General features: G+C 37.9%; 1 protein-coding gene across 2 annotated transcripts in view; it reads left to right on the top strand.

Moving 5' to 3' along the window:
* Positions 1-24,873, top strand: part of ptk2aa (protein tyrosine kinase 2aa) — a 135,732-nt gene that overhangs the window by 6,259 nt on the left and 104,600 nt on the right. Inside the window, exon 1 of one of the 2 annotated variants that reach the window (XM_051670955.1) lies at positions 22,697-22,770. The exons of the other annotated variant lie outside the window; for it this stretch is intronic. Coding sequence (XP_051526915.1) covers positions 22,752-22,770 — 19 coding nt within the window. The 5' untranslated portion in view covers positions 22,697-22,751. Of the gene's footprint in view, positions 1-22,696; positions 22,771-24,873 lie in introns of those variants that run through there. 2 annotated transcript variants of the gene reach the window in all.

Genomic DNA, 24,873 nt, shown 5'->3' with positions numbered 1-24,873 from the left:
ATTCCTTTAATTTCTGAGAGCGTCCCATTGCAGTAAACAGTAGCTCCATTCACAGTGAGTGATGGTACATCTGTACTTACAATTTCCATTTGTCTGAATGCCTCATTCACCATCCGCAGAGGTAATCCCACTTATATTTAAGTCCAACATCTTACACAGATGTTGCTTTTATAAAAGTGTTCTGGACTGTGTTTTCTCCAGTTTTTGGAGATCTGGTTCTCAGCGTGAAGAACATTTCTTTGGATCTTGCCCAAGTGTATTTCCATACTGGACGTTTTACTTTAATTCACAATTATTAATCCTGGGTAATACCAGTCTGGGCCAAGTAAACCACCTGGGCTGCAACGTGTGTTCAGAATGCTTGTATAACTGGTGTCTTTGTGCAGGCTCTTGAGTTTCTTGTCAAACAGTTGAAGCCCGTCATTCTGCAGGAGAGCAGCGTTTTAAAGGCTGTACTGTGTGTTCAGGTCACGTTGGCAGGCTGGTTGGACATAAAGACCACTCCACAGGAAATAGGGTTTGAACTGCTTCTAGTTCTTGTGCCCTGGAGTCTTTCGGTAACACGCTGTGGCACCGGCGAGAGACCCGTCATTAGTGCAGAACAGGGGAGGATCGGCCATTGTGTGCTACTGGACAGGAAGTGACATGCAAACAATCTGTGTCTTATTCGCCAACCACCCGTTATCCAGTTTAATAGGCACTATATGAAAAAAACGCTATTTTCAGCACAAATACGGCATCAGCTTAATCAGATGATTTAATAGACCACTAAAACTCTTCAAAAATGAATTGAAATGTTCAGTTCTTTCCACTCCGAGTGCAAATCCAGAGCCAGATCTCTGCTGGTGGAAGCAGAAGGAAACATGTTTACATTATACAAAGGCACATGAACACAATGGCTACTGTTCTGTCTTGCGCTCCTGTGGGAATCTGTCTACTTCAGCACCTGCCTTCAGTGTGATGCTATTACAGGAAGTGATGGCATGCATACAGGAAGCCTCAGCGCACAGACCCAGGCTAATGTTCGGAATGGAATGCTAAAGCACTCTAGGGCTGTCAAATTAAAATTCGAAATTTGAATACTCGAAAAAAATGCACATTCGAAAGTTAAATCTGTGCATTCAAATTTTGGATGTGTGCCAAGCACTGACGATGACCAGATCGATCACATTCTTGCGCAAAAAAAGGCTAGACACTTTTTTTTATTTTTTATCCCTTTTTCTTCCAATTTGGCTAATACTTAGTAGGTCCTTGTGGTGGCACGGTTACTCACCACAGTCCGGGTGGTGGAGGACAAGTCTCAGTTGCCATCAATCCGTGCATCTTATCACATGGCTCGTTGTGCATGACACCGCGGAGACTCGCAGCATGTGGAGGTTCATGCTACTCTCCGCGATCCACGCGCAACTTACCACATGCCCCATTGAGAGAGAGAACCACTAATCGTGACCACGAGGAGGTTACCCCATGTGACTCTACCCTCCCTAGCAACCGGGCCAATTTGGTTGCTTAGGAAACCTGGCTGGAGTCATTCAGCACGCCCTGGATTCAAACTTGCGACTCCAGGGGTGTTAGTCAGCGTCAATACTCGCTGAGCTACCCGGGCTCCTACAAATACAGTTTAACAGAAAGCAGGTGTCTCAAGTTCTTTTTAATTAGACACAGCATCTAAAAAACAGTACTCCTGCACGAGATGCTGAATAAACAAAAACAAAGATGTTCGTCTAGCGCACGTTTACATAGAAGAACAAATGGATGGTTGCAAAAGCGTTCGGTGTGAACAGCCCTTTACAGTTGATGGAGGTATTTGGCCGTTGCATCTTGCTCTCTTATAAGCGTTTCTCAGAGTTTTTTAAAACACTTTGCCAGGAAAGGATTTCAATCTCGCGTTCAGTTCATTTCTGTTGTGTTCCATCTGTTTGAACAGGCCCTGGACTGGGCTTAGCTGAATACCACTGCTATCTGTGAATATTGTTACCCTACATACAACTGTACTGAATAAAAAGCAATGTGGTATTTCTATTATTATGAAGCTCGAGTCTGGGGTTGTATACTGCGGCATCAATGCAAGTGTAACACCATGTGAACTGTCTGTTGAAGCGTTTCCCCCCCTCATTTTACTTTTGGCATAACATTTGATAATATGGACCGATTCAAACTTTTTTATTTATTTATTTGATTAGTTGAAAATGGACTGCTCTTTTTTTTAACAGCAAGGAATGTTCTTTGCAATAATATAACATGGTGCTTAATGGTTTATGTGTTCAATGCGCCCTCTTGTGGACTAAGGAAACAGCGGCAATTTTAAAATCAGCTGACTTTAAAATACGAATTTAATTAGAATTTTGAAAATATTTATGGTAAAAATTCAAATGTACTTTCTGCACTAACGTACTGCATACTGCGCAGTATGCTTATTATTTTTGAAATAATGTAAAACGGTATGCAGTATATAACAGTAAAACAGTAGTGTGCTACAGTGTTGTCACATGACCTCTTTATTGTGCATTGGAGGTCGGCGAGTAGTGGAGTTTGTTGATACCGATAACTAAGCTGGTGGAAAAGCTGTTAACCGATAAATCGGCCGCTACATTTTTTTTTCATATTTAAAACATTTCAGAATCTTTTCTAACTCAGAAATAGAGGCTACAGGAGTGCAAAATGAATAAAATCCCAGGTGCAGTTTATTTTGCTACCAAAATCCCAATAACAACCATATAACAAAAAATAATATTTGGTCCATAACGCAGAAATTTTTAACATCTAATTCGATTTTTCAAGGCAGTTGGTTTGCATGCTTTTTCTAAGTAAACGTACTTATTTGGCTTAAGTAAACTGAACTTAATTTTTTTTTTAAGTAACGTTAACTAGTGTGACGAGGAGGAGGGCGCTGAATTAGCTGATCAGCGGGAGAGCGAGATAAAAGGGAGCCAGAGACGCCAGTTCGAGAGAGAGAGACGCACGCGTGTGTTCGTTTTATGTTTTATGTTGTTTTAAGTTTATGTTTAACATTAAATTTACGTTTACTGATCAGCCAGTTCCCGCCACCTCCTTGCCCGTCCTTTAACTGTTACAGTCCTCCTCCTCGTCACAAATAGTTACAAGTAAACTTAACTCATCTGTGATTAAAATATTTTTGTTTATATTTAATTATTTAAATTGGGTTATAGCACGATTTATACAGTACAGTGTGTTCAGAAAGTATTCAGACTCCTTCATTTTTTTCACAGTTTGTTATGTTGCAGCTTTATGCTAAAATGCTTTAAATAAAAAAAAATTCACGTCAATCTACACTCCATACCCCATAATGACAAAGCAAAAACCAGATTTATTGATTTATTGATTAATTTTTTTTATTTTATTTTTCTCCCCAATTTGGAATGCCCAATTCCCAATGCGCTCTAAGTCCTCGTGGTGGCGTAGTGACTCGCCTCAATCCGGGTGGCGGAGGACGAATCTCAGTTGCCTCTGCGTCTGAGACTGTCAATCTGCGCATCATTTTAAAGACAGCGGTGATGAAGCATTATTCACATCAGGTGTGCTTCATCCACCGCTGTCAGAACGAGGCTTGTTAATTATGCATCTCTTCTCACTCTCCTGCCCAACTTCCTTCGTGAGCCTGGCTGAAGTGGCCCTTAGAGGCAGGGTGACGATGACGAGAGGGAGGGGCGGATCATTCCGCCACAATATGCATTAAAGTGGGGATGATGATATGGATAAATGTTGATAATTACGACAGATATATATATATACAGCAATTCCCTATGTGGTGTCAGTGATTGATCTCTAGAAACCTCCAACGCTGCAAACAAACCCCCCCCCCCCCCAAAAAAAATCAGCGAACTATTGTTGATGGTTTTTTGCATATATCCAATAGTTCCAAAACTAACTATTGGTGCCATTTAATCAGCAAAAGGATAAAGGCCTATGCTAGGAATACTGCATAATCTTAAATATTGTTTTTAAATATTACTTCACATCACAGTCACTTACTTTACATTTATGTCACCTTTTTTTCCAAAATCCTAAAACGTTCAATTTATTTCCAGGTTTAAATTAGATTTTGAATCACAGATTTTCAGTGTGGATGCAGACTTTAAGACTCTGCTGCATCTCTTTGTAAAAAGACCCATTTTGCATTTTTCCTTCCTTTCTTGAAGTCTATGCTAATAACATGCAGTTATGAAGCTGTCATGTTGTCCTAGAGAGGTTTTAAAGTAAAGCTGACTCTGGTTTTCTCTAAATGCTCTCTGCATGTATCTGTGTGAAAGCGCTCGAGTCTCAGTGTGAAAGCGATGTCGTGTCTCTGTGACACATCCCTGATGTTTCTCCAGCTCTGTTTTAAGTTTTCCAGCAGCTCTTAAGAGGCTTAAACTGACTCTGACAGCAGTGCTAGTCTTTGAGACGTGTGGAAGGCACTCGTAAACTGAAACACAGGAGACAGCGCTGACTAAATGCTGATGCCTATTGAGACTTGCTTAAATTCACCCAAAAGCCTCCATTGTTTAGGTATAACAGCTGGTTTATGTCCCAGTGTTTTTAAAGATCTTTTAAAAACCCTCACGTCGTCGGTGTAAGAGTTGGTGTGTTTGATGTTTTGCTCTTAACAGCCTTTTCAATAGTTCTGTCTTTGTCAAACTAGGTGTGATGTGTCTTGATGTGCCTTACTAGAGTAAATGGACGCATTTTTAGTGCATTTTTGGTCTGTTCCTCACACAGAGCTATCGTATGTCTTTAGAAGACTTGAAATATAGCGCACTAGCAGTGAGTGTTTTTAGATGCTCACTTGCTGAAATGGTAAAAATGCTCTTTCTGGCTGGTTGTAAAGGCTCCTACAATGGAGGGAAATTACCTCATAGTTTATCACTGTGTCCTCAGGGCTTCAACACACACACACACACACACTCACACACACACACACACAAGCGCTCAGGCTTTAAAAGAAGTGACATCACTCCCAACCCACCCATGACCTCAGGAAGATTGTGTCCACACATGTTTTGAAATGATTAATGCTCTTTTTCTATGATTTTGTCATTTTTGCTTTTTGCACAGTCAACAGCAGGCACATCTGTCGACAGTGCATAAAGACGTGTGAATCGCTTTTCTTTAGTCTTAACCCTATACAGCGAGAGCAGCAAATTTTTTACATTTGGTCGATTCGATATCGATTCTCATCAGTTCGGATTGATCTTTTACTCTATGCGCAACCCTCCACTATAAGAGGAAATCACTCACATTTGCAACCAAATGTCACGCTATGTGACTAAAAATGAATATAAATTGGCAACTGGCTGGTAAATGTTTAGATTTCACTCAGTAAAACAGTATAGTGGTGGAGTATTCAGCAGTGAGATCCTTTCACTGCATGTTGAGAGTAAAAGTTGCTCCGTATAATGTGTGTCCAAAAACGAGATCCACGAGACCCGATTGTCTTTGAATAATGTCACTTTCAATACTCTTTCTGTTCTCTACATTCAGTTGTTCATCAAAAACAACAAAAAATAAACATTAAATTCATATCAAGCATAGTACAGATAAAATAATGCCATTCGAGTCTTTCTCTTGTTAACTTGCTAATTTAAAGACGCTGTTTACAGAACTGTCGGGTTTCCTTAAAGAGACAGTACGGGTTTTTAACACGTGTTCAACAAATCAATGTAAATATTTGTAAATAGAGATGGGATGATATATGGATTTTCGATATATCACGAACCAAAATAATGACAAACCATTTCATGGCATAACTTGAAACATAAAAAGAAATTTGCAACATTGTTTTCTGTCCATATGATCATAAATAAAATAAACCATCAAACATCATAATCTCTCTACTACTGCACTACTGCACTTTTTTTCTACACTGTTTACAGGGTTCACACAAGGTCCTTAAAGTGCCTGAATTTAGCTTTAATAAATTTGGAATAACTGGAAAATCACCTTGTTTAGATGAAAAGTGCTTCAAAGCGGATCATTTCCTCCGTGTAATGTGTGTCCATCAAAGATGAGGCGACTCCACTTTCATTGAATGTGTCTTAACATCCTTTCTGTTCTTTACAGTCAGATAAAAAAGTAAAAAGAAATATACATTTTAATCTCGTTGATGTTCGCTGAACTGGAATGCTGTGAGTCGCTCGAACTCTTAAAGTGACAGTAACCTTTTAAGCGTTTCTTATACAAATGAATGTAAACTCAATGTTATTACTTGTAAATTGTACACATTATTTCAAACAGTGAAAGCTCATATTTCATAATATAATATTAATTAATATAATGTAGAAATTTTGATTAAAATAATGATGACAAACAAATAATTAAAATATAAATATACACTTTCAAATACTTTTTTCAGGACAGGATTTCTTCAGTTCTGTTGCTTGTTCTGCACCTGATCAGCCTCGTATCGTATATCGAACCGAATCGCGAGATAACCATATCGTCCCATGCCTACTTGTAAATAGTGCAAATTATGCAATTAAACAAATAAATTTAACAAAATATAATATATCCAATATAATATCATGTCTATTGATTAAATACATGACTAAAATGTGACCAAAATGATGAAAAACTAATAAGATATAATTAGTCAAATTAATATTTTCATACTATATCTTGTTAGAAGGTTCCCTGTGTAATTAACAACATTAGCTTGGAGAAAACGTATTAAATATGTCAGCAAAAGGGACATTATATCTGAGATATACCCATATGAATCGATATCGAATGGAGAGCTTGTGAATTGGAATCGAATCAGGAAATCTGTATCGATACCCAGCCCAATGATCCAGGCTATTATAATACGCGTTTCAGAGGAAGATATATGAGTGCTCTATAGCAGTGGTTCCCAACCCTGTACCTGGAAACCCCCCCCAACACTGCACATTTTGTATATCTCCCTTTTCTGACACACCCAGTTAAGGTCTTGGAGTCTCCACTAACGAGCTGATGAGTTGAATCAGGTGTGTTTATTTAGGGAGATATCCAAAATGTGTAGTGTTGGTGGGGGGGTCTCCAGGAACAGGATTGGGAACAACTGCTCTATTGGACGCTGGATTTGAGCAAGTTTTGTGAGGTTCCTTAATTACATTTGTTTAAACTAGATATCTGCGTATTTGCAGACGGTATATGATAGAAGTTGTGTTCATATTTGCATTTTTATCATTAGACAAGGCAGTTTAAAGTTACGGGAATGAGAGACAGGGAGAAATGCATAGAAAAGGATAAAACGTAAAGCTGAACACTGCATGAGCGGTGAACAATGACAAACATTGTCAGCAGTAATGTGACATCACTCTAGTGCTCTAGAAAGGTTGTTTATTAGTAGAATGACACGCATTTATATGCTGTGAGTCAAACATCCCTCTGTAAATACAGCACAGATACTGTATATAACCACTTTCACAGCACTCAGAGACTGGAGAGAGTTGTGCAAAAACATATGTACAAAAACAGTGTGCATTTACAATGTGATATAAAATAATTTTGCCATTTTTAATGATGAAATAAAGAGCAAAGGATGTGCTTTAAGTGTGTAATTGAAGCTTTATCTGTGTATTTTGTCATTCTTGTGCAGCCCCAGAGAATGTTTGGGAATGTATGTAGTTCGGTCTTCCAAGCCGGTTACCTCAAAAGTTGGCGTACGAGGAGTAAATGAGGTGTAAGTGTTCCTGGGAAGTTTCTGCTTACGAGTTCGGATGAATATCTTAAAAACAAGACAAGGATTAGCATATTTAACAAAATTTTCCCAGCTCAGAAGTCTATGTTTATTTAAAATTTGACAGCTGTGAAAGGTGTTAGGTTTCTGATCTAGAACTTTGAGGGTACGTTTATATAAAATTTCAAGTGGCTTCATTGTCGATTTGTTAGCCTGTGCCCTGTTTGTCAGACAATATGTGAAATGTGGAATGATCATGATGTTTATATATATCATAGCTGATTCATAGCTCAGTGATTTTCTGATAAATCTAAAATTACTTGAATTAATCCTAACTCGTTGGCATATTTTTTTTTTACATGAGTTTTTTTATTTTATCCCCTTTTTCTCCCAATTTGGCATGCCCAATTCCCACTACTTAATAGGTCCTCGTGGTGGCGCGATTACTCACCTCATTCCGGGTGATGGAGGACAAGTCTCAGTTGCCTCCGCTTCTGAGACCGTCAATCCACACATCTCATCACGTGGCTCATTGTGTATGACACCGTGGAGACTCACAGCATGTGGAGGCTCATGCTACTCTCCGCAATCCACGCACAACTTGCCATGCGCCCCATTGGGAGCGAGAACCACTAATCGCGACCACGAGGAGGTTACCCCATGTGACTCTACCCTCCCTAGCAACCGGGCCAATTTGGTTGCTTAGGAGATCTGGCTGGAGTCACTCAGCACGCCCTGGATTCAAACTCGGTGACTCCAGGGGTGGTAGTCAGCGTCAATACTCGCTGAGCTACCCAGACCCCCTTTTTTACATGAGTTTTAAAGGAAAGATTAGAATCATTCCAGACACCCAGATACTTAAACTCAGTCACAACTTGCAACTTTTGCCCAGATATGATTATATCTGGCTCTGGAGTAGTGCATGGCCATTTTGAAAAAAAAAAACAAAAAAACATACCAACAGTTTTGGTTACATTTAGCTTGAGACATGATTGATTTAGCCATGTTGTAATATGGCTCATTGCGCTAATAAGATTAGAAGCAACTTGCTCCTTTGTGCAACCGTATGCATAAATGACTGTATCATCTGCATATAACCGGATCTCTACATCAGGACAAACAGAAGGCAGAACATTAGTGTAAAAACTAAATAAAAGTGGTCCGAGGATAGATCCTTGTGGGACACCGGTAGGGGTGTTAAGAACAGTGGATTTATGATTATGAACCTTCAAATATTGTGTTCCATTTAAATATGATTCTATTCATTTACGTGAATTGGCTGAAACATTAAAGGAAGATCGTTTATTAATAAGTATTCTATGGTTTACCGTGTCAAAAGCCTTTCTGAGGTCAAGAAAAACAGCCCCTACAGTACTACCCTTATCCATCATTGATTTAATCTTTTCCATGCATGGGATGCAAGGTAATAGAGTTGTTATTTAAATAAGAAACTATCCGCTCTGACACCCACTTCCCCACCACCTTGGATACAACAGGCAGAATGCTAATAGGCCAATAGTTATTGATAAGCTGGGGGTCACCTGCCTTAAAGATTGGCAATACAATAGCAGTTTTCCATGTAAAACCCCTTGAGAGATTGAGAGGTTAATGATATTTGTGATGGGTGAAGCCAAGGACTCTTTCAAAGACTTAAGCATTATAGAGTCCATACCATAGCAATCTTTGGCTTTGGAGGTATTAAGTGAGTTAATTATCCTTATTACATCATGCTCAGAGATGTTACTTAGACTGAACGGGGGTTTGGAGGCATCCACTAGTACTCTGTCATTTATAGCTGTAAAACTCTGTGCAATCTCAGCAACAGTTCACCCAAAAATTACAATTCTGTCGTAATTTTATCACCCTCATGTCGTTCTAAACCCGTATGACTTTAGCTGTGTCCCAAATGACACAATATACACTATGCACTCAGCCATGTAGTGTATGTACATTCAAAGTGTCCCAAATGGAAAACCAGCTGTGTCAGCTGGCGGAAATGACATTTCGAACGCAAGCGATTCGTTAGCCAAATTCAGTTCAACACTTATGTGACAAGGAGGAGGGCGTGGCTGGCCCGTGAGGGTGCACGCCTGGTGCTGAGTTGCCCCAATCAGTGGGAGAGAGGGATAAAGAGGAGCCAGGGACACAGCTCTGTGTCTCTCTCTCTCTCTCTCTCTCTCTCTCTCTCTCTTTGGCGTCCCCAGCTCCTCCTTATCTCTCTCTCCTGCTGATTAAGGCAACTCAGCACCAGGCGTGCAGTCTCACGGCCCGGACACGCCCTCCTCCTCGTCACAACTTATGTTAAATAACGTACATATTCAAACAGCGTGGGGTGATGGTAAAGCATTCAACTCACATTTGTAAGGTGCTATATCCATGAAGTTTCGCTATAGTTGCAACACTCACTGTGAATTACGAAGTTCTGCTATGCAGAGCAAGCAGCGACCACTGAGTGCATGAAGTGTCCAACAATCTACACTCCAGATGTGTCTTTGGTTTTTTTGGCCTGACAGACTAATACCTCCACCACCACTAGTGGACGCTGAAGACCTGCGGGCAACTGTCACACCACAGTACTCCCACTATCATAGATCTGTTGTTTATGAGCACAGACATGACACTGGCTTACCTAAACACTCTCGAACACTCACCCGTCTGCATGTGTCTTGACTCAAGTCGTCTGTCTTAAAGGGAAGGAGCTGACAGGAGGTCAACGTGTGTGTCAGGAAGGTTAAGAATGAAAGAAGCTTGACCACCTTGAGTCTTTACTTTCTAACAAGACCAAGGCCAAACACAGAGACTAATGAATGCAAGTGTTTGTCTGCAGTCTACACTGCAAAAAAAAAAGAAGACTTTTTTTGCACAATAAATTGGTATAAAATTAAGTAGAATCTACTTAACGGTAACTTTATGACATAATATTGATTAAAGTGACTAAATTTGAGGTCTGGGTATCTCAGCGAGTATTGACGCTGACTACCACCCCTGGAGTCGCGAGTTCGAATCCAGAGTGTGCTGAGTAACTCCAGCCAGGTCTCCTAAGCAACCAAATTGACCCGGTTGCTAGGGAGGGTAGAGTCACATGGGGTAACCTCCTCGTGGTCGTGATTAGTGGTTCTCGCTCTCAATGGGGCGTGTGGTAAGTTGTGCGTGGATCGCGGAGAGTAGCATGAGCCTCCACATGCTGTGAGTCTCCACGGTGTCATACACAACGAGTCACGTGATAAGATGCGCGGATTGACGGTCTCAGAAGCGGAGGCAACTGAGACTTGTCCTCCGCCACCCGGATTGAGGTGAGTAACCGCACCACGAGGACCTACTAAGTAGTGGGAATTGGGCATTCCAAATTGGGAGAAAAAGGGGGGGTTTACTTACAAATCATATGTACGTGGTACTTAAATATACTTAGTAAAATTTAGAGGAGCATTTTATTAGAACATTTCAATTCAAACTTTCCTTTTAAACACACGTTTAACCCTGTAAAGCCTGTCGTATGAAAGAATTGTCAGAAAATTATAATTTTTTGACATTAAACTTTTTTTTAGTACCATTAAAAAAAAATATACATACAAAATATAAAAATAAATAGTAAAAAATAAATATATATATATATATATATATATATATATATATATATATATATATATATATATATATATATATATAATATTTATTTATTTATTTTATTTTAATTTGTTTTTAAATGTATCATATTTGATACATTAGGCTTTAGAGTTAATTTTCTCCTCCATTTAGTTTCCCATTTGGTGTTTTTACTCATTTTCTTCCATAGCATTTCAATGTTTATTTTCTGCCACATTAGTTAATTAAATCTCTTTTTCCTGTCCTTTTGACTGAATTTGTTAATATATTTCGATTGAAATCACTGCACCAAGTTTTATTTCAGTAATCTTCCTTATAATATTTTGACTGTCCTGTTTCATTTTCTACATAGATTAAAGGATGTAGAGGCATGCATATCATATATACGTTCATTTATTTGTCTATTACAGCGTGTCATATTTTAAATTTGTCATATTTGAATTCTGAGATACCTTTTTGCCCTTTAAAAAAAGATTTAACACACTGTATAACACTTTTTTTTTTAAAATTATAACAAAGTTTACTATTTAGTCTTTCAAGAGGAAAGAACAATAATATTATAAATATAACACTTTGTAAATATCAGATAAATAGTGCTAATGGCATGTTTAACCCATAAAGCCTAATGTATCAAATTTGATACACATAAATTGAACATTGTAATTTATTAACTTCAACATTGTGCTTTGAAACAACAATAGGCTAGTTTTATAAAGCAAACATTTATTGCCAAAAAATGTCAATAACTTTAATAATAATGTTATTATTAAATAACGTTTTAAATAAGCTGTCATTTATCTCAACATAGTCACTTTTCGCCACCACCATTTTTTAACTGACTGATTTTAAAAATTAAAACCATTTTTTTCCCCCACAAATAACCAGTAGATAGTGCCATAAACGTGCATACCATAGGTTGTTTGGCTCGTCAGCTTGAACAGAGATAGAGAGTGAAACAGGAGCCGTCAAACATTGTGCATCATATTTGATACACACAGTGTTATAGGGTTAATCATGTATCGCATGACATACAAAAGTCTTCCACAGGGAAACTTAACGCATACTATGTAGTCTATAAGCCAACATTACCTTGCATTACAGGCGATAGAATCATTATACAGAGCTGCACACGCTCACTTAATGTTAACAATTAAACACGATGATGGTAACAATTAAAAGATAATTTTTTGATCATGAACGGGTTATTTTTAGTAGAAAATGTCGGAAGTAAAAATCTTGCAAGCTCATTAAATATTCAATATTAAATATTCGGTGCATGCTGGGAAAACCAGCTTCGAAAAGAAAAGGTTTATTATTTTATTTACTTGTGAAATTTACTCAAATTGGCCAAGAAATATGACAGGGTTTTCTACTTTAGGATTGATTAAGGCCCTGTGATTTCCACGTTGTGGAAAATACAGACGGAATTGTGGAATCCAGTCATAAAAACGGAATTAGCCCTAACTATAAAATATGGAATGTCATGGAATTTGACATATTTGGGATAAATTTAATGTATAAACGCACAATTAACCATATTACAATCATGATATGTTCTAGTGTGATTAAACCACAAAAGGCAGAGATATAATTAAACAAATAGCCTATATGAGCTGCGTGCTTCAACAGTAAGTGAATATGAGAAGCGACTGCTTATACACTAACCGCATCATTAACATCACGTGCGCTCTGCCCTTACGAAAATTGAGACTTCATGGCAAACTTGCCGCAAATTGCCCACTGATAATTTTCACATGCAGATGAGAATTGCAGTTAAGTTGCGGCAAATTGTCCATTGTTGCCAAAGGTTTGCCGGAGGTTCACCACTAGCGGAGAAGGGCTGCAAACTTCTGGCAAACATTTGTGGCGAATCAAAAGCTCATTTACATGTGAAAATAAAGAGCGGCAAATTTGTGGCTAGTCTAGATTTTTTGTAAGAGTGTATGTGCATTAATGACAATGAGAAGAGCACTTTATTCACTATGAAGCGTGCAGCACATGCAGACTATATATTAATATAATTAAATTATAGCCTTTTGCAGTTTTTGAGCACAGTATCCCATATAGCAAACTGCTTTTCCGGAGGTGCGAAGTGAAGCCGTCAAAAACATCCACCAAAATAAAAGCTCCATTTAACTAGACACATAAAAAAATGCAACAGAAATATATTACTTCTGTATAAGTAGCATTTAATATTCAATGTAGTAGTAGTAGTAGTTGTAATAATAATATATCAATAATAATGATTAGATTATATTTAAGAAATAATGTTTTAATTAATACTGTGACGCTCTACTGTGCAGCATTGTATTTGACCAAAATAATAATCAAATAAAATAACACATTTATTTGTGTTTTGGATTGTGCTGTGATGATCAGTATAGACGCTCCTCATTTAAAAAAAATAATTAAATAATGCAAAGGGATAATGAAAAGTAATTGTTCTGTTTTTGTTTAATTAAAATTCTTTGAATTAATTTGACTAGACGTTTTTTCAATGATAAAATGTAATCAGAGAAATTCAGAGAAAATAAAACGGAAAACACAGAATTTGTGGAAAAATAAAACTGATTTCACAGGGCCCTAACTGATCCATGATAACGCATTTTAAAGATAACAATCAGTCATAAATAATATTTACTTAAGCTAGAGCATTCATTTTACATGCTTGAATTGAGTGTAAATGTAGAATTTACTTCATATTTCCAAGTTCACGCTTAAACTTATTCAATGTAGAAAGTACTTAATCTTTTCTGATATCTTTACTTACTCACCAAAAATAATAAATAATAAAAAAAAAATTAGTGAATGAGAGAATCCACATTCCAGTCTAATTATAATGACGCAGACCAACAGCAACAAACAGAATGCTATTCATAATTGGGGTAAGATGGGAAAGAATTGCAGTCACCCCTGTTTTTGGAAGATGTGATCTTTTTGAATGATAAACACTCTATTAAGCACTTTTTAATTATAGGAAATGTCGTTAAAAATAACTGCTATCTTGTTACAACCCTTTGTTTGAAAGTGAGTTTGCAGTAAATGCATGATATTATATATGGTATTATAAAACAATTGATTGAACAATGGTGTCTTTTATCATGTTGCAGGGGCCACAAAAGCAAGAAGTAACTTGATACTGCTTTACATTGATTTTACCATGAATAAGACATTTTTAGGGTGTGTTCACACTTGGCAGGTTTGGTTCGATTAAAACGAACTTTGGTGCGATTGCTCTGTTAGTGCGGTTCATTTGAACAAGTGTGAATGCTGCCATCCGAACCTTGGTGCTCACCAAACAAGCGGACCGAGACCGCCTGAATAGAGGGTCTCTGTCCGCTTCCAAACAAACTCTGGTGTGGTTCGATTGATATATGAACGCAACATGGACCAAAGACGTCTAAACGGACCAAAAACAGGATGTAATTTGCCTCCTGACCTCCAGCATACCTGGTTCTTCTCATCATAGGAGCTATGTTGCCCATTACAGTTTGGTACAGGCGTCGGAACCGCCGTCAGCCGTCCTTGCAGCATATCTTCGTTTGTGTGTGCAACGGAGGAAATCCTGGTGCTGTTTTGACTCCTTTACACATTTTATTAACTCTTTGTGTGATCTCAGCTGGTAAAAATACCACCATATATACATTTATAAATCCAACGAGTGCATTTAGCCAGCAGCCAGCATTGCTTTGGATGTTCGGCAAGTTCCGTCGCAAAATATACGTCATAATAGCTGTCCAATCAGGTTGTGACTTTTTCCTGATGCCTTTTGTTTCATATCTTTAGGTTCGGTGTTAAAAATGCCAGTGTGAACGCTAAGTGAACCAGAACTAAATGTAGCATTTCCTTTTTTGGTCCGGACCAAGAGAACCAATAAAACCGAACTTCAAGTGTGAACACACACTTAGAGACTTCACATTGTGCCAAACAACATCCCTTAACCATGGTAAAACCACTGTAATTCTTGGCCTCAAGTGGCTTAATGATATTTTAGCATTTCTGTATAAATGTCGTTATTAGATATTTGGAAATATTATACATTTGGAAGATAATATTTTAGTCTATTATTATAGTAGAGTTATATTGAATAATGACGATACACTATACGGGAATCATTTTGTGTTTGGTAACTGATGATTCAGTTATTTCACAATAGAGTCAACAGTGTAACTTTGTTTCCCGTGGGACTGATAAACCCAGAGCAGCTGTGAATAGACTTTCTCCTGCCAATGACTTTTGTACGGATCACTTTGAGTCCTCACTTCAGTGAATGTAATATGAGTTAAAATGCTCATATTGTTGACAGATGTCAGAATATCAAAGACGCACAGCCAGAGAGACTTGAGAGGGTAGTAGGAAGATGTTCAACATTTGTTTTCAAACAGTTTGCAGGTGTATGCTGCCACAGCCTGCACAAAAAGAAACCAAATGTATGGATCTGATTTGATAGATCATATTCACGGACATATTCCCCAACACAGATGTCTTTCCTCAGAGCATTTTGATCTTGGATATGAGAAACAGACATTTTGAGATGATGCATGGCTTCAGAAGAATAGTACAAAGTGATATGACGTTAAATGTTCTGTGTTGTTTTTTTTTGGAGCTTGGGAATAAAAATCACTGTCCACTTTTGTTGTATGGATAAAGAGTAGCGTGGATATTTTGCCTAATAGGGCTGGACAATTAACCGAATAAATAATTGAGATTACAGTTACAGCTGCCACAATTAGCTAATCGTGTCAATTATAGCAGTCCACATAGTTCTACTCGTTACGTCAAAAATGTTGATTTATTTTCTATTTAACATTTTTGCTGCGGTTGAGCATGTTTCCCAATTACGTACAAGCCTGTTGCTTGTGTCTGTGTATAATTTAATCCAAATTTGAATAATAACTTTGTTTTTCATGCTTCTAAGAAGGCCCATATGAAGTTGAATGTTTAGGCATTGTCACTTTAGGCACATTTTATTATAATCTGTAAAACATCAAACTGATCAAATGGCCATGTGTCATATGTTGTTGGAAAGCTCTCAAAGAGTAGAATACAACCAGCATATGTGTTTTACTCACAGACAAAAATATAGCGAGTAATAGCTAAGTATATGTCTTTGACAATTGTGTTTCATGTGAACAGGTGTTGCTTATAGGCCAAATTTTTGCTTAAAAAACAAAACATAATATTACTATCAATTAATACTATTAATATCAACGGGCCCACACACAAAGTAATCGGATGCATAGATCATTAGATAACCCACACGAATCACAATGTGCGGACAGCACATAATGTGCTATCTGGCTAAAAACACATTTCCTGGATCAGATGACGATCAGATGGACCACTACATTAATAGGATTGGGTTCAGATTGCTACAACCAGTAGTGATAGTCCTCCCTATCTGGGGAGAGAGTCATATGATCAGTCACTCTAATTAAATATGGCCACCACCTGGGTTGCTCAGTGGTAAAATACACTGGCTACCACCCCTGGAGTTCGCTAGTTCGAATCCCAGGGCGTGCTGAATGACTCCAGCCAGGTCTCCTAAGCAACCAAATTGGCCCAGTTGCTAGGGAGGGTAGAGTCACATGGGGTAACCTCCTTGTGGTCACTATAATGTGGTTCGTTCTCGGTGGGGCGCGTGGTGAGTTGAACGCGGATTCTGCAGTGGGTGGCGTGAAGCCTCCACATGCGCTATGTCTCCGTGGCAACGTGCTCAACAAGCCACGTGATAATATGCGCGGGTTGATGGTCTCAGATGCGGAGGCAACTGGGATTCATCCTCCGCCACCCGGATTGAGGCGAATCACTACGTGACCATGTGGACTTAAAAGCGGACTGGGAATTGGGCATTCCAAATTGGGAGAAAAAAATTAAAATTTGACCACCAGATGGTGCTGTAAAACTGATGTTGCATCAGCAAGATGCTCAAACTCACTTTCACTGAGGCATTTAACTAAAGATGATCACTACTCCACATCAAAACACTTCATATTTGTTTGTCAATATTTGGCACTATTGAACTGTCGCTCTCTAATGGACAAAGCATCAATTCTCAATGCACTCATCACTGGCTCTCAAGATTTTTGGTGAAAGTCCTCTAATTGTGTTATTGATTTATTCTGAACTTAGTGAAAAACTCACTCTTGCCTGTGCTACGTCTCCCCATGTTATACTGATTGGTGGTTTCAATATCCATGTTGATACTGACTGTTCAAATACAACTGAACTCATGAATGTTCTTGAATGCTTCAATTTAACACAGCATGTGAATTTTTCTACCCATACCCATATACTCATATACTTGACTTAGTTTGTACATCAGGTCTTAATAATGTTTCTACAACTGGTACACAAATTGGCATCTCAGATCACAAACATATAGAATTTTCATTTAATTTTCCTCGCTGTAAGTCATACAAGAAAACTGTGGTATCTTATTGCAACCTAAAAGCAGCTGATCCCTCATCTGTCTGTGCACCCGTACTTTCTGACTCTTTGAAACTGTCCTGTCCTTCAAACATCCTCTCAAATTATAATTCAGCTATCTCAGCTGCTCTTGAGGAGCACGCCCCCATCAAGACAAAGCTGGTGCCCACTTCTCGCTCATCGTCTTGGATTACTCCTGAACTGCGGGCATTGAAGAGAGTGGGTCGTCGTCTTGAACAACTCTAGAAAAACAGGCCTCACTGTTCATTCATTATCTCTTACAGAACATCAGCTGAGGTACAGAGCAGCACTCAACACTGCACGTTCAATGTACTTTTTCTCTATTATCCAACAAGCAAGTTGTAGACCTAAAGCCCTCTTTGCTATGGTGAACAAGCTAATGCACCCGCTGGCTCAGGACTCACACAGCTCTGAACTTTGTGACTCATTTCTGCACTTCTTTCAAGATAAAATTGTTTCCATTTACCAAACATTCACGTCAACCATTTCTGAAGATCCTCTGCACGAATGTCTGTCTGAACACCCTATCCACCCTTTCTCCTCCTTCACTCCCACTAGCCCATCATCAGTCAGTGATTTAATTTTACATTCTAACTCATCCTGTCAGTTGGACCCTGCCCCAGCCTCCCTTCTTAAATGCTGTGAGTCAGTCATTTCGGCACCTATTTCACATGCATCTGCCATTGTTCCAACTGATCTTAAAATTGCTGCTGTTACACCAGTCCTTAAAGGTCCCAAATTATATCCATCTTCCCTCTGCAACTATCGTCCTATTTCTAACCTGCCTTTTATATCTAAACTTCTGGAAAAAGTTGTAGCCTCCCAGTTACAATCACATCTTGCAGCTAATAATCTCTATGACCGTTTCCAATCTGGTTTTCACCTATTCTACAGCACTGAAACTGCTCTTTTGAAGGTTATTAATGATCTCCTCCTCTCTGCTGACTCTGGATTTCTCAGTATTCTTGCTTGACCTGAGCTCTGCTTTTGACACTGTATGCCACAAAATACTCCTTTCCCGACTTTCAGATATTGGTATTACTGGCACTAGTCTATCCTTGTTTTCTTCCTACCTCACTAACAGACAATATTTTATCTCTATTAAGAAAAACAAATCCCCTACTGCTCCTCTCACTCAGGGTATCCCCCAGGGTTCTGTACTAGGGCCACTACTGTTCATAATTTACATTCTCCCACTAGGTCAGATATCTGTCGTCATGGTCTCCGTTATCACTGCTATGCTAATGACATCCATATTTATACATTCGCATGTTTTGATGAAACACATGCCATCAGCTCATTAACTGCCTGTATCAATGATGTAAAAATTTGGTTAAACAGTAATTTCCTCAAATTCAGTGCTGACAAAACTGAGATCATGATTTCTGGGCCACAAACACTTTGTGTCATTATTGATGGAAATCTGACCAAACCCTCTGAAACCATTAGGAATCTGGGAATCACTTTTGATCCATCTCTTACTTTTGAAGCCCACATTGGAACCATCACTAAAACTGCTTTCTTCCATCTACGTCACATTGCACGACTTCGCCCCATTCTCAGTTTGAAGGATGCAGACTCACTAGTTCATGCTTTCATATCATCATGTCTCCACTACTGTAACTGCCTCTTTACTGGCGTACCAGCTAAAACTATTGCCTGATTACAATATATCCAAAACTCTGCAGCTAGAGTTCTCATTAACATCAAGCGTTCTGCACACATTACTCCCATCTTGTTTAGTCTTCACTGGCTGCATATCTCATGCCGTATTGTTTAAAATTCTTCTCCTGACATTCAAAGCTCTCAATGATCTGGCACCTCGTTATATATGTGATCTGCTGCATCCATACACACCAGCATGCACTCTTCATTCTTCTGATTCCAAATTGTTGTCTGTCCCTAGATTTTGTCTGTCCACTTTTGGTGGGAGATCCTTCAGTGTAATTGCACCTAAACTGTGGAACTCTCCACCTCAGAGCCTCTGTGACATCTCCTCTATTTCTATCTTTAAATTTCAGCTTAAAACTATCTTTTTTTATCTGTCTAGTACTGATTGATGTTTTATTTCCCCTTTTGTAATTGAGATTGTAACTTCTGTTGAAATATATATTAATGTACTTTGTCCTGTTAAATGTATATGGAGTGTAAAGTGTCCTTGAGCTCGTTGAAAGGCACTATATAAATGAAACTTATTATTCAGATTGCTACAACCAGTAGTGATAATCCTCCCTATTCGGGCAGAGAGTCATGTGATCAATCACTAATTAAATATGGCCATCAGGAGATGGCGCCAAGTACATGACACCGACTCAATGATGGCTTAAATGGCACAGAATGAAACTCATTCTGTGAAATCTCATTACTAAAATCATGTCTGCATGCTATGCAAATATTTAGTCATTGTTGTGTTTGCATGTCATTTGTTCTTATGTTCAACTATTATGTTTTATTTGTTTGAAGAGACTTTTGGACACTTGGATAAATAATTTTTGTAATGCTATAGGCTAACTTTTGATTGCTTTGATGTATCGATACAACATTTTTCTCAGTTACAGTTCACATAATTAGGAACAAAACAAAAGCAGTTTTTCAGAGCCACCTTATGTACACCAAGATAGTGTTGTCAAAATACCGGTACTTCAGTACTTAGTCGATACTAAAATAAATAAGATGTAACGATACCAGTGTTTCTGCAGTACTGGTAGTACTGAGCACCAACTCAGTCTGGTACCAGCGCGCAGTATGACTGACACATGACAACTTTAAAATGCTCACAGGCTTATTTTGAACACGTGCTCTGTTACTCATTTTACACTGAAATGGACAAGTAATAAAATTAAAGTCGTGACATGTCCTAGTGTGATTTATTATCACTGTGGAAGAGCTGCATACTTTAAATAAATCCGACCGCACATCCACTGGAAACTCCACAGACATTGAGAATCATTCACGTTGTGCGAGATGACAGAGCAAAGCACTAATCTACTGTCAACCGTGCAGCACATGTAAAATATATACTAATATAATTAAATCACAGCATTTACGCTTTAATCTCAGATCAGCTTTATTTATATTGCATTTAAAACAACAGAGTTGACCAACGTGCTTCACAGTAATACAATTTAAAACATAACATTTAAAAATTACCACGTACACAAACACCAGTAATCTAAAATACAAACACTCCAAAACTGTGTCCTACATTTCATTTGTCAGACTCAAAGGATAGTGTAAAGAGATGAGATTTCAGACTTAAAAGTCTTCAGTGATCATGCTGGGCCGTGACACGAACTGTTTATCCGGAAAAGCGAAGCTTCCGGCAAAAAAAACACGTCATAATAAAAGCATGATTCAAAATAAAATCTAGATGCCTGAAATGGAAGAAACTGAATAAAAATATATTACAACTGTATAGTAAAATGTAATATTCACTGTAATAATAATAATAATAAATTAATTAATCATAATATCACAAGAAAGACAGCTGTTGAATAAAAGTTTGGCAAAATTTTTTGAAAAGTTCAATTTTCACTTGTTAAAAGTTTTAAGAATTTATTGATTAGACACATTTTGATGATGAAATTAAATTAAACTAAAAGTTCTGGAAAATAATAATAATTAAACTATAATTATTAAAATAATTATTAAATAATAAAAAATAACTAAACTGGTGTGTTCAATAGCATATTATAATATTAGCATATTTTTGCTGTGGTATCGAAAATTTAACGAAATATTTTTTAATATAATTAATTGCACTAAATTTAATTCAACAGCTCTAATTAATAAGTATTTTAATGTAAATTGTAGGGGTGCACCGAGATAAACCGGTTTTAACAAAAAACCATAGGCCGATATTTTGCCATTTATACCTATAATAATAGCCACAATATGTGGAAGAGTTGGCACTCCCAAGAACATGTAAAATAAATGTTTTACTCTCTCATTCTCACATTAATGAGGAAAAACCAGCATTACAGACATGACAGGTACTTACCTATAGGCTACATGATTAGGGAAACCGTCCAAAATAGGTAGTGTTTGGAGTCAGAAATCAGAGTCTGCTGGTTTCAAAGTGTTTTGGATGGTTTTACCTCATCATGTATAGGCAAGTGCTGTTTTCACCACTGTCACGTCTGTAACGCTGGTTTTTCCACATTAATGTGAGAACAAAAAAGAATAAGAAGAATAAGACTTTGAGCCTCTTTGTGATGGGACCACCAGGCGTCACTTGTTCATAGACCGCAGAGAGCGAGTTGGAGCATAGACCTGAAGAAGTGAATTGAAGTAAGAGGGTGCGGTTCCTTTGGCTGTCCTGAAAGCCACAGTCAAAGCCTTGAATTTGATGTGGGCAACTACAGGTAGCCAGTGGATTGAAATCAAGAGTGGGGTGACATGAGCCCTTTTTTGACTGATTGAAGACCAGAGGCGCTGCTGCATTACACACATGTTGTGTGTGTAAAAAACAGAGAAATTCATTGCAGCAACACATTATCACATCTGTAGCTGCAATCTGTTTCTTTACCCAGTTTTTTTTTTGTTGTCTCAGAGGCATGGGGGGGTGGGAGGGTTGCTGATCTCAGCGTTACCGCCGGTTACCAGATCTGACACACACACACACACACACACTTGCATTGAGTAATGGCTGCTCTGTGATGCTTTTGTTGGTGACGTGTGTGTGTGTGTGTGTGTGTGTGCGTGTGTGTATGTGTGTATGTTCCTCTCTCTCCCTCCCCCCCAAAGCTCTCTTTTCTCATCTTTTTTCTCTTGAGCTCTGAGTGAGAGACAAAGACCCCCCTCGCCCCCCCCCCTTCCCTCTGGAGGCCGTCCGTTCTGCACACACACGCATGCTTAAACACATTCATGCGCTCATCGCAGACCGGGAATGCTACTCTGCATGCGGGATTGAGTTATTCTTGCTGTACTATGACTGTGTGCCGTAGAGCTGCGTTGTAACATTTGGCAGTTTGTGTATGCGAGGAAACGAATTTTACGGATATTACAAACACTTGTGTTAAACAAGGATTTCTCGTCTCTAATGGAGGGACTGTACCACGGTAAGCGCTTTTCCTGCTGCTCAGAGTGGCCACATCTCTCCTGACAGTGTGTGTGTGTGTGTGTGTGTGTGTGTGTGTGGTGAAAGAGAGGCACCCTATGCAAAGGGCTTCCTTTTGTACAGTATATGTACATTATCCACCCAGTAGTGAGATTTTGATAAAGTTATTGATAAAAGCATGCATCATGAAATTATATTGATGGTAATCAGACTTTTATTGTTTTTATTTATGGTTTGTTTATTTTGAGAATTGTTGCAGATTTGTACTGCCAAAAGTGTAAATATGAACTTTTACTGGAGATGTTGGAATTCGTGGAAGTTTTGCTTCTCTCAGTATTACAGTATGCTCTCAATATTGCCATATGTTGATAGCTAGTGATAGACCGATATATATTGCCTGATAAAATGGTAATTTTGTGATTATCGGCATTGGTTGATAACTGTACCCGCTTGGCTGATTAATAAAATGATTTAGTTCCCCTTGCATAAAGTTAAAAAACTAATGACATCCTTGTCAAGGGATAATTGTTTTTTTTTTTTTTGTCAATGTGCATTTTTTTATTTTTTATTGTCAGATAAGCAAAGATGTACAGTACATTACATTGAACTCAACATTGCATTGTAGCATTCATCCATAGAATATTTAACAAGGTTTATAGGGGTTTCGGAAATATTTCAAAGTGGTATCTTACAATAGTTTTTTTTTTTTTTTTTTGCTATTGTAAAGTGTAGAAGATCAAAAATTCAATTTGTAAAACAAAAATCTGGATTGTAAATGGGCACATATTTTGCCCATTTAAATGTTTTTATTTTTTTATATGAATATACAATTTAGCTAAAAGTATGAAGAGGTTGACGATAAATTCAAGACCCTTATTTTCTGTTTTCTCAAAACTTTAAGCCCACCGGCAGGCCCGCGAGAATAAAACAATTAATAATAATAATAACTACAGTCTTGACCAACACAAAATTGGTATCGTTTGAAAGCTTAGAAGCTCTGCTTTCTAATGCATGCATGCATGCATTATGACCAAAACTGAACAAGTGCTTTGATATTTGCAGACAAATCAGAAGTGTTCCATTTTGATAATTTATTAAAAAAAATTGCACTGTACATGTTGTTGTAATCAGTAAAAACATCAATCTGATCAAATAGCCATCTGTCATATGTTGTTGGAAAGCTCTCAAAGAGTAGAATACAACCAGCATATTTGTTTTACTCACAGACAAAAATATAGTGAGTAATAGCCAAGTATATGTCTTTGATAATAATGTTTCATATGAACAGGTGTTGCTCATATGCTGCGTTTTCACTTAAAACTTCACCAAAAATGAACAGAACATAAAATATCACATACCATTACTTAGAGGAGGCGATTATCTTTCAACACACAGGTTAATTGGGTGCATAGATCTTTATATAATACACATGAAGCACAATGTTACATATGGCCACCAGGAGATGGCGCCAAATACATGACACAGACTCAATGATGACTCAGATGGCACAGAATGAAACTCATCATCATGAAACTAAAATCATATCTGCATGCTATGCAAACCTTTAGTCATTCTGTTTGCATGTGTAATTAGTTCTTATGTACAATTATTATGTTTTATTTGTTTGGAGAGGCTTTTAGACACTTGGAGACAGGGCTGTCATGAATCACGATTATGAAATTTGGCTGACGATTAGGGCTGAAACGATTAGTGGACGTTTTCGACAACGTCGACAATAAAAAATTGTAAATAGTCGTTTGATGTCATTTAACGTAACATGAGATCACATTAAACTCTAATGATGACGTGTGAGAGCAGCACTGCAGTTCTGACTGAGGAGAGGAAGAAAACAGCTCACAGTCCAGATGAACTCTACACTTTCCAAACAGCTTCAGGTGATGTAGATCGTAAAGTATGAGGGAATAATACAAAAATACAAAATAAGTAAATACAGAAGCACTCTCGTTGTGGAATAAGCGGAGCCAGAGCTCTTTAAAGGAAACACCCCAGCGTTATATCTTTAATGCAGTTATATTTAATGCGTTATAGCTTTAATAAAGTTCAAATAATAAAGAAGCAGATCATGTAAATAACTACAAACTCC

The sequence above is a fragment of the Myxocyprinus asiaticus genome, chromosome 34, assembly GCF_019703515.2.
Source record: "Myxocyprinus asiaticus isolate MX2 ecotype Aquarium Trade chromosome 34, UBuf_Myxa_2, whole genome shotgun sequence".
Lineage (NCBI taxonomy): Eukaryota > Metazoa > Chordata > Actinopteri > Cypriniformes > Catostomidae > Myxocyprinus > Myxocyprinus asiaticus.
The sequence above is the reverse complement of the archived record's forward strand: the minus strand, read 5'-3'. Positions and strand labels throughout refer to the sequence as shown.